We start from the raw sequence: 11316 nt of genomic DNA, 5'->3' as shown, positions 1-11316 counted from the left end.
TTTCGACTTGGGAAGAAGATTGGAAAAAAATATTTCAACTATTTGAGATACTCAAGAAAATAGGAAAGAAGAGAGGTTGAGAAGATAGAGGCAAATTGTTGAATAATTAAATGTTTATGTACTAGGAGTATTTTCTGATGAAATTATAGATATTATTCATTTTATCTAGACAATATATGAATTATTATCATAATAAGTTACTTATCTCAAACAAGTACTTGCAACAACAAATGAAGTAAGGATCGAAAATAAAACTCAAAGAAGTTCATTTATTTAGGATGAAAACGTGGAATGACACTTTTTCTTTATAACACACGAAAGTATTTTATTAGTGGCATGGACGCTTGCTGGAATTTATCCAATTCCATACATTAAGGGAACACCTCAATAATAGATCTTAATCGCAACATAGGTATAATGTTGTAATCACGAAACCCAGCACGAGAGAATAGTTTTGCCAAATCTTGTTTATTTCTTTCCTTTCTAGAAACATGTGCCATCATGAACATGTCACATAAAAGTTGAGTTTCATATGACTTGTCATCTCCTTTCTCTAGGTTACGGTCCATCAATACCATGTCAATGATGATCACCTTCCCTCCCTTCTCCTTGCTTGGAATTGCTTCTTTGTATTTCTTCAATATTTTGATGCATTCTTCGTCACTCCAATCATGTAATACCCATTGCTTATTGATTATTAGTCATCAAATATAAACTTTTAACACAAGTACTTCAATTTATATAGTGAAAATCAATCTCTGTATAACAAATGAATTACCCTTAGTAAAATCGCATCGGTAGAGGGAATGAACTTAAACATGTCTCCTCCCACAACGGGGTTAGTTAGCGCCTGAGCGGGATAAGAGGAGACAGAACATAAATTACGAGAAATCTTATTATCTCTATCTTCATAAAATACCTAATTAAGTCGTAAAACATTCTAGAAACGTAAGAAAAGCTGCTCTAAACTTGGGAAAGAAAGAGAAGGAAATTTCTAGCATCAGGATGGTCAGATCTTGCGAATTCTTGGCTAATTTCACCGTCACAAAGCCCGAAAAACCGAAAGCGAAGTCAAACACTTCGTGCAATTGCTTGGCGCCCAGGTAGGCTAGGTTTTATGAATTGAGTAGTTATAAATTTGTGCTTACTATGTAATATATGGAAATCAATTGTAGGGTTGTGTGTAGACCTTCGTGCACTAAGTAAATTCCATGAGAAATCCCTAGAAATCAAAGTACGTGGGTGTATGCCTTGAAAAGAGGAAACGATAAATTGTTAGGGACTCTAGAATTGTTATCATGGTTAGAATTGGTTCAAGAATAAGAATAAGAAATCATGAATGGAACTAGATTTATAAATGCATGCTAGATCATAAATTGGAGTGATTGAATCGAGGATTTATGATGAATTGTGACTAAATTCTAGAAGAAAGTACTTTGATGACGAACTAGGGCTAAGTATGGTCAAATTGATGTTTGTTTATGAATGTTGCATTGTTGATCAGACTTGTTGTAATTGAGATGTATAAACTATGATTGCCAAGAAATCATGACTTAAATATATGATCTTGAAGATATACTTGTGATTGTGATGTGTTGAATGGATCAGTTGCCATATTCCGGCATAACTAACTTGGATCGGTTGCCATGTACTGGCATAACTAACTTGGATCGGTTGCCACGTTCTAGCATAAATATTGGATCGGTTGCCACGTTCTGGCATAACTATGGGATCGGTTTCCACATTCCATTATAACTAACTTGGATCAGTTGCCACGTTCCGACATAATTAACTGTTTGGGTTTGGGTTCCATGAGAGGACCAATGATGTGATATAAAATGTAAAGTTGTTCGATTGTTCATAAATATTGATGATATCGTATATGTTGATATACGCATGTGAGTTTATGTTGTATTGACTTCCTTATGTTGTACTTAGTGGGCACGTGTATGATGGATGATATATGATTGTTCGTCGTAATGACCAAACATGTTGAGTATAGTGGAAGGGCAAAGTGTTCAAGAGGCGAGTAATAGATAGTAATGGTTGTTCGTGGGTTGTAATGGCGATAAGTAGAGGCAACGTGTGTTATGAATAGGCCTAGGTGGATTTCACCTTGGGGAAATAGTTTGGGTTTAGTGGGAAGAAAGATGGGTTTAATGTGCTATGTGACCATGGTTGGTTAGTATGACGAGGAAGTAGGGGAATGACGTGAACGGTTAGTTGAAGTGTTGGTGGTTGTATTTGGGGAATTAATTTATGTGTTAGAATGGTTAGACTATGATCAAGTATCTGGTAGGTAGGTTGACTGAGAAGGATGACAATAGGAAGAATACTAGTGTATATTGGAGGTATTTCAAGAGAGGGTAAAGGTGGAGAAGCGAGTGGTTTATTTCATAATCTTACTAGTTGCTTTCTTATGTCATATGGTGGGCGTCAGACCAGTATGTGTGTTTGTACTGATACTATTCTTGCTATGTCTTTTGACATAGTCTGGATGCAGGTTGGTGATGTTTCATTAGGTGAAGACGAAGAAATTCTCTAGCAGCTTCTATTCTTCCTTCCGCATGGTGGGAGATGTGTCTTTTATTTATCTTGTCCAGTTGTACTCTTAGTAGCTCTTGTACCTACTTAGACTAGATCCTTGGGAGTAGTTAAATTACTTGACAAGTTTTAACTAAAAGTGTGTCTAAGGATATTTAAAAAAAAATCATATTATTATATTTATCTCTGTTTTCTTTAAATTTTCCGCATGTTTAACTATTGGGATATGAGGGTTCTCCTACTTAGGTGTTAGAGTGGGTGCCTGCACGGTCCGGTGGTTTGGGTCGTGACAAATTGGAATCAGAGCCTAGGTTACCGGTCTCCCTGTACAAGAGTAAAATGTGGACTAGACTCTTGCGGATTGGTGTGTTAACGTCCACATCTAATCTTCGGGAAGCAAGGAAGCATTCTAGGAAATAGTTCAACTGATTTTCTCCTTTCTTGCGAAGTGTCGCCTGTGGTATGTGTTGAGTTCAATTGGTATCTTCCGATTCCAATTGGTTTCTCAACAAAGTGAACCAGAAGTTGTGGTCACGGCTGAAGGTGCACAAGCAAAGTAATTGGAATTGGGAAGGGTCCAATTTGTATCTAGCCTTAGGGGCTATAAAGAGCATGGATGACCAGTAATGGTCATCTATGGAACGAACTAACTAATAAATTGAAATTGTCTGTGCGTGGCATCTTGGAAACTATGATTGGGTGTTTCTTGTTGTTTGAATTAGCTATGAATGAGTGATCCTTGCTCTGTGAAATAACTGTGTACGTGGAAGTATTCTTTGGGTGGCTGATTTTACTAATGATGTGAAGTTGTTATGATTGATGCGTGTGACATGATTAAGGACACAATGTTGCGTGTCTGAATGTGATATGATTAAATTGCTGACTGAATTGTTAAAGGTACTCAAGTGTAATTTCTTGAACATCGTGAAACCCGTTGAGGTAAGAATTTATAACTTAGTTAATGATTTTCCTAGCTTGGAAATTTATCTTAGATGGTTTGGTTAAGCTGGAAACCTTGGGGAAATCTTAGAATAACGAAAAGAACACAGAAATTATTAGCCTGGGTTCAGGTCCCATATGAGCCGCTGGGGCGGAATTATTCCCGCCATAGCGACACCGCCAGAGTGGGACTGAGCAAGGCAGAACCTCAACCCAGCCTCCCTTGTTTTCCCTAACTTAGAAATGTCAACCTAAATGGGATCCGAACAAATCCCTACAATCCTTTCAGTGTTCAGCAAATCAGACAATAGATTTATAACTTAGGAATTCACCATTTAGTATGGAAAAGCAAGAAATCAAGCATCCATGTGCTACAAAATCCTAGTAAAGTGAAAGATAAAAATAGATTTGTCCTAAACATTACAAGCGCAAGAGGGGCGAAAGGAAAGCCAATCAGGAACTCTAAGACTGGGTGGTGTCAATGTTAGAGTCGAGGTCATCTAGGGGTATCACACCATCCCATGCCTCGTTCAACATAGGAAACTGCGTAGAGTCCTTTGGATTGAGTTGGGGAATCTCTTTGCCAAGGGCAACACAAGTAAAGATGGCCTTAATAGTCTTCTACATCCGATCCATTAGACGATCCCTATCCAGACCCATTCTCCTCTCCTGGCGCAGTTGGCGACGGAGCATCTCGACCTCTAGGGCAGTGTTGGGTGGAACCGGAGAGAAGTCGGCATAGGAGCTCCCCATCCTTTTCTAGATAGCGTCCAGATCCTCTTCGACCCGTGCACCTGAGAGTGGGTCCGCGTTGTCTAAATCCACGCCTGCCTTACTACTGCTAGCCCTGCCTGTCCTTCTCGTTTTGCTCCTAGAAGTAGAACATGTCCTAACCAAAAGAGGGTGAAAAGGGGATCCATAGGAAGTACCTCGTCAACATCAAACAGTGGCACTCCCACCCGCTTGTACTAGACAAGGATAAGACCGGGGAGAAAGAACACCTTCTTGTTACCCCGATAGAAAATCTTCCATTTCAAAATAATTTATGCCCCCACATTTAGTTGGATGCCTTGTGTAGCGCCGATTCAGAAAACCCCGACAATTACTTTTATAGTAGCTGCGAGCCTAAGATCAAAGGCAGGTCCAAAAAGGAGTTCCCTATTTCCAGCTTGAAAAAGTAAAGTCTCAATGCCAGGTATGATGAAATCATCTTTTCGAATAGGAATTGATTCGATCTTATTATTAGAATATTCAGATTCAACAGCCAAAATGAAAGGCCTTCATCCATCATAGGCTAGCATAGCAGACAATAACGCGAAATCCAGGAAAGGGAGGGGGAATGAATACCAAATCTAAGCAAACCGAAAAGCACGCCACTACCGAGGCCTAGGGAAAGGTCACGTCGATGTGGCTGCCCGACGGGTGGATCCTCTTAGTCACCAAATGTAACTACCTTTTAGTATCGGGTAACCAATCCGAGCTAGTAATACCCTCAACAATAGCCCAGTGAACCCGATCCCAGCGTGTAGGCTCAACAAGAGTGTCTCTCAGCCACTCCAGGTCCATATCCCTTAGCTTGACCTCATATTCATGGTTCGGAACCTCCGATACCTCTAGGGACTCATTCATAGCTGTGGCGTTCAGAGGAATGTCAACTCTTCTGATGCGGATGATGAGGTGAGAGTTGTCGCACTGCACATTAGGCAGGATGGCGTAGAACTCCATCAACCAAGAAGAGCGTGCATCTGGGGGAGCCTCAATCAGCGGGACCCACCAGAATTCTACCAGGCGAGCATAGAAGGTAGGCTTCTTCTCCTCCAACCTGTGCAGCACAAAACCTGTCTCAAAATAGAACCCCCTGTTACGATCATCATGTTTCTTTTCCCGACTTGCGGCATTAGGACACCGGATGAAAGGTAAGAGTTTGTTGTTTTGTCCTGCTATTTAGAAAGCCTGCAATAAGTTGTATGATGGATGATATTTGATTGTTCGTCATAATGAGCAAACCTGTTGAGTATAATGGAAGGGCAGAGTGTTCAAGAGGCGAGTAATAGATAGTAAGGGTTGTTCGTGGGTTGTAATGGCGAGGAGTAGAGGCAGCGTGTGTGACGAATAGGCCTAGGTGTATTTCAACTTGGGGGAAGAGTTTGGGTTTAGTGGGAAGAAAGATAGATTTAATGTGTTATGGGACCATGGTTGGTTAGTGTGACGAGGAAGTAGGGGAATGACGTGAACGGTTAGTTGAAGTGTTGGTGGTTGTATTTGGGGGATTACTCTATGTGATAGAATGGTTAGACAATGTTCAAGTATCTGGTAGGTAGGTTGATTGAGAAGGATGACAGTAGGCAGAATACTAGTGTATATTGGAGGTATTCCAAGAGAGGGTAAAGGTGAATACATGAGTGATTTATTTCATGATCTTACTATATGGTTTCTTATTTTATGTGGTGGGCGTCAGGTTGACTGATGATGCTTACCAGTATGTGTTTGTACTGATACTACTCTTGTTATATTTTTTGACATAGGCTGGATGTAGGTTGGTGATGTTTCATTAGGTGAAGACGATGAAATTCTCCAGCAGCTTCTATTCTTCCTTCCACAATGTGGGAGCTGTGTCTTCTGTTTATCTTGTCCAGTTGTACTTTTAGTAGCTCTTGTACATGTTTAAACTAAATCCTTGGAGTTGTTAAATTACTTTACAAGTTTTAACTAAAAGTGTGTCTAATGATATTATTTTTCTTAAATCATATTATTATATTTATCTCTGTTTTCTTTAAAATTTCCGCATGTTTAACTAATAGGATATGAGAGTTCTCCTACTTAGGTGTTAGAGTGGGTGCCCGCACTGCCGGTGAGCTGAGTCGTGACAGCTCCCTTCACATCCTTCAATTACATGTGGAATATCAAAGACGATGCAATTCTTTTCAAGAAGTGCATCCGCAATAACTTTAGCCACAATTCCAGTGCCACCTCCAACATCCACCAATAATTTTAGTCCTTCAAAAACTTCCCTACAATTTTTAATCATCACACTTATAACTAATAGGGAATCATTAGCCATAATTTCAATAAATTGACAGTTAATATTTGGTTGCCTCTCATCATATTCAAATAGGGGTTTGCCATGAGCAATTTCAAATGGAATACTAGAGTCGTCATCACTCTTGATCCATTTGCTAAGTGAGTGGCATGGATCGATGAATTTTTTATCTAGTTCCATTGGCACAAAGGGGACTTGACTCAAAGGCTCATCTTTAAGAAGGAGACATGAAACTAGAGTAAGTAAATAACCCTCTTCTTTGTCATTAACCCTTGTTTGATTAAAGAAGCCTCCATGAATTAGAATATGCATAAGACGGAAGATATAATCCAAGCTTTTAGCATTACTGTTAATGGAGAGGGCATCCACCAAATTAGAGAGGGTCATGGCTCGGCCATGAGAGTGGATGATATCTGGAATTCCAAGTTGAATAGCATGTTTGAGTGACATGGAGTTGATGTAATTGAAAGTATGGTTCCATATGTGTGCCTCAACAACCAACATTTCTCTAGTCATGTTGTCATTAGGAAATGTCATAATTGTGAAATTTTTATATAAAAAAGATAATATTGGCTGAGGTAATTAGGATACAAGATTATGTGCATATATATAACAAGAATGAGAGGACTACCCTTATTAATTTTCAGAAGATTTTACTGGGTGTATATAATCTAATTATGCTTTCTTCATTTCTATTTATGTCGTAAATCTTGATTAGACATGAAGTTTAAATATTTTTTATTTTTTAAAACAAAGTACTAATTTAAAATAAGTTATAAATATTTATTATACTATCTCATTGATAATAAAAATAAGTTATTTAATATTTTTAAATAACAAAATTAAATATTCTTTTTGATTTCACGTACTATTAAAAGAATTGTCACAGATAAATAGAAATAACGCTTCCATCTATAGAAGCCAAATAAAGATGAGTAACAATGCATTGTTGGTCCCACAATGTTTTGACTTTTCTGTCTGCTTCATTAATTTTCCCTTTGCTAATTTGTATATAAAAGATATAAAACTAAAAATAAAATTTGTAGAGGATTCCAGAACCAGATCTCCCAATTATTTTGAGAATAGTGACCAAATAGACAACCACATTGTAGGGGTAATTTTAGCACATTTCCTCCATTTAATTGATATTTACTATTAGGTCATGAAAAATAATTTGAGAATAAGTAATTAGTGACAAAGGTAAAGCATGATTTTTTTTTTGTAGGACCATAAAAAATAATCTATAACAGGTGTTATCCATTCATGTATGAACTTGAAACTATAGATAACAACAAAAGATATGTTACTCCATTTAATCTATACTAAGTGAATGATTGAGACTTTTTTATAGTCTAGAATAAATTAATTGTTCATTGCACAAGAGAATTGTTGGTACCTTTTTTTTCATTTTTACTCTTCATTTAATTACGATGTTCTTAACTATTTTATACTCCCTCTGCCCCTAATTAATTGTCCACTTTTCCTGTTTTTAATTGTCCCTAATTACTTGTCCATTTTGACAAATCAAGAAAGGATATTTTTTTCCTATTATACCCTCAATTAAATACTTTGAAAAAAGTAAAGCTTCTTGAAAATCTTAGGTTTTTAATTCATCCACTTCATAATTAATAGGGGTAAAATGGTAAACTCACTATCTCAATTATTGTTTTCTTAATTGGTGTGCCAATTCAAAAGTGGACAGGTAATTAGGGACATGGGGAGTATTTTCTAAGGGAATATTTTAGTAATGATCAAAAGGGTAATAGTGGATAGTAGCATTTTGTTGTTGTTCTTATAGGCTTGTTTGGAAAGCCACTCTGATAATTGGATTTAGTATAATTGGTTGTAATTACATTGTGTGACATGTTTGGTTGACCATGTAATTTGGTCAGCAGGTAATTTTGTGTGATTGACAAGGGTAATTACACTTTCTAATTCTCACAGAAGTGTCATGAATTGCTCGTAATACATGGTATAATTCTCAGTTGATTACTTTTTAACTTCTTCTTTTTATTTTTATTTTTATTTTTTTATTTATGTTATTTCTATTTTTATTAATCTAAAAAATTCTAATTTTTTTATATTATATATATTTTATCCCCTTCTCATTCTCAACCTCTACTTCGTGTGATTTCTTGCATTTTTTTGTTTTATCTATTTTTTATGCAGTGTTTATTTATTTATTCATTGGCATAATTTTGTTAGTATTCTATTTTTTTTTAATTAAAGTAGAATTCATTGTTGAGTAAGGTTATAGGCTTATATTTTTCTTTTCTTTTCTTTTAAATAATATTTATGTATGTTATGCTGAAATTTGACATAAGAGCTTATGTTAATTTTTTTGTTTTGCATTTAGAAATTATGTTATATTTTCAATTTTCATTTTTTTTTTTAGTAATATTCACTTGAGACTTCACAATGCAATTGATATATTTTTTAGTTAGATGTTATAGATTATCTTTTTGTCAAATATTTTAATAATTTATGATATTTTATTTATAATTTTAATTTTTTTGTCAAACATGCATTTCATGATGTTCATAGAAATTTTGTACTTTTAATTTTTATGATTAATTAATCTGAAATATACTAATTTGAAAAATATAAATCAATTAGTTTTCATAATACTAATTAACAACATATATTTATTAAGTAATATATTTTCAAAAGACAATATATATATATATATATATATCTTAAGTATTTAATTTAATATCAGTTATAAAGTTTCTTATTTGTTTAATATAAATTCGAGTTTGAGTTATTTTTATTTGATCAGATTTAATTGAGAGGTGAAGGTATAAAGTTCTTTGTTGCTCATAAATTAGATTAGATTTCAATAATTCCACATATATTTTCTTATTTCTTTCAATTGACCCTTTAATTCTTTTCATTTGGTATCAGAGTCTTTCTGAAGTTTGTTTTCACAAATCTAAATATTGAAATTTTGATCTACTAAAAAATAAAATAGAAGTTCAAAAATTCCATAAAACATTTTGGTTTGATTTTTGTTTTGACACTAGATCATTGCCTGAGATCCAGTGTTTTGTGGGACTTGTGGGCTATTATTGGTGCTTTGTTCAGAGCTTCTCCACCATTGCATATTCTTTGACTAGATTGACTCGGCAGAGTGTGAGTTTCCAATGTTCTGATGAGTGTGAGGAGAGCTTTCAAAAGCTCAAGACCTTGATGACTTTGGCTCTTGTTTTGACTTTACCCGAGGAGGGTGTAGACTTCATTGTTTATTGTGATGCTTTTATAGTTGGGTTAAGTGGTTTTCTGATGCAGAAGAGTAATGTGATTGCCTATACCTCTAGGAAGTTGAAGATCCAACCCTACCCATGATTAAGAGTTGGCAGCCGTAGTGTTCTTGCTTAAGCTATGGTGACATTATATGTATAAGGTTCATTTTGAGGTCTTCACAGATCATCAGAATCTTCAGTATAACTTCAGTTAGAGGGATCTAAACTTGAGGCATCACAAATGACTTGAGCTACTCAAATACTATTACATCACCATCTTGTATCACCCAAGAAACGCCAATGTGGTGACCGATGCTTTAAAGAGGAAGACTTCTAGCATGAGAAGTCTTGCCACCATTAGTGTGGAGGAGAGTCCATTAGCTAGAGATGTTCAGAGGTTAGCCAACAATCTTGTTCGATTGCAGATTTCTGAGGAGACCAGTGGTTTGATTGTTTCATTAAGGCTCGTTCTTCCTTAGTTGAGCAGATTAATGAACCACTTTGACGATGAGAAACTATGTCTCATTTGAAACAAGGTGATGTGAGGGAAAGCGAAGGAGGTTTTCCTTGATTTTGATTGTGTTTTGAAGATTGGGGTGAATAATTTGTGTGCCCAAGGTGGGTGAGTTGATTAGGCTAATTCTTTTAAAGGGCCATTGTTCCCGATATTAAATCCATCTAGGTACGACAAATATGTATCATGACCTGAGCCAACACTATTGGTGGTGCGGTATGAAAAATGATATAACAAATTTTGTTTCGAGGTGTTTAACTAACCAAAAAGTCAACTGTGAGGTATATCTCAGAGGATGCATATTTCTACTTGGAAGTGGGAACGGATCACTATGGATTTTTTTGTAGGACAACCTACCATCGTGGGTGGTTATAACTCCATTTGGGTGGTGGTTGATATGTTGACCAAGTCCGTAAATTTCATCCCAGTTCAGGTTAACTATACGGCGGAGAGGTTAGTCAAGTTGTAGTTAGATTGTGCGAATACATCGATTCCTTGTTTCTATTTTCTCTAATCAAGGATCTTTGTTAACTTTCCATTTCTTGAAGTCATTGTAATATGGTTTAGGTACTCGGTTATATATGAGTACAACTTTTTATCCTTTGACATACGATCAGTCAAAGTGGATAGTTTGATTCAGGTAAGATGGATTTATTAGATACAAACTTTCTTAGAGATGCCATGCAAAAGGTTCGTATGATCTCGGGTAGATTATTGACAGCCATGAGTCGACAGAAAAGTTATGTGGATCGGAGAGTTTGAGCTCTAGTGTTCATGAAGGGTGATCATGCTTGGCTTCGAGTGTCACCCATGTATGGTGTTATGAGGTTCAAAACAAAGGGTAAGCTTAGCCCTAGATTCATCTGACCCTTTGAGATTTTGAGTCTTGTGGGAGAGGTGGCCTATAAGTTGGTCTTGCCACCTAGCTTGTCAGTTGTGCATCCCATGTTTCATGTCTCCATTCTTTGGAAGTACGTGCCAGATGAGTCCCTCATGCTTGTTCTTGATTCAGTTGAGTTGGGTCCAGATATATCTTT

The 11316-nt window shown here is 36.3% G+C and overlaps 1 protein-coding gene across 1 annotated transcript; it reads right to left on the bottom strand.

The window, feature by feature from the left end:
* Positions 1-371: 371 nt before the first annotated feature.
* On the bottom strand, positions 372-7060 carry LOC125869889 (trans-resveratrol di-O-methyltransferase-like). The gene is made up of 5 exons (XM_049550294.1): positions 6330-7060; positions 4937-5305; positions 4590-4761; positions 779-850; positions 372-695 (listed from the first exon to the last, which is right to left on the bottom strand). The coding sequence occupies exons 1-5, from the start codon at positions 7058-7060 to the stop codon at positions 372-374; spliced, it is 1668 nt and encodes a 555-aa protein (XP_049406251.1).
* Between the last annotated feature and the right edge of the window lie 4256 nt (positions 7061-11316).

The sequence above is a fragment of the Solanum stenotomum genome, chromosome 7 (assembly GCF_019186545.1).
Source record: "Solanum stenotomum isolate F172 chromosome 7, ASM1918654v1, whole genome shotgun sequence".
Classification (NCBI taxonomy): domain Eukaryota; kingdom Viridiplantae; phylum Streptophyta; class Magnoliopsida; order Solanales; family Solanaceae; genus Solanum; species Solanum stenotomum.
This window is presented reverse-complemented; position numbering and strand designations above follow the sequence as displayed.

Excerpts from the sequence above, each read along its gene's own strand:
- LOC125869889 (XM_049550294.1), bottom strand. The coding sequence starts at position 7,060 with ATGACATTTCCTAATGACAACATGACTAGAGAAATGTTGGTTGTTGAG. Across the intron at positions 851-4,589 it reads GGCTCGCAGCTACTATAAAA|GCGCTAACTAACCCCGTTGT; the intron begins GTAATTGTCGGG and ends TATCCCGCTCAG. Across the intron at positions 696-778 it reads CCGATGCGATTTTACTAAGG|ATCAATAAGCAATGGGTATT; the intron begins GTAATTCATTTG and ends TGATGACTAATA.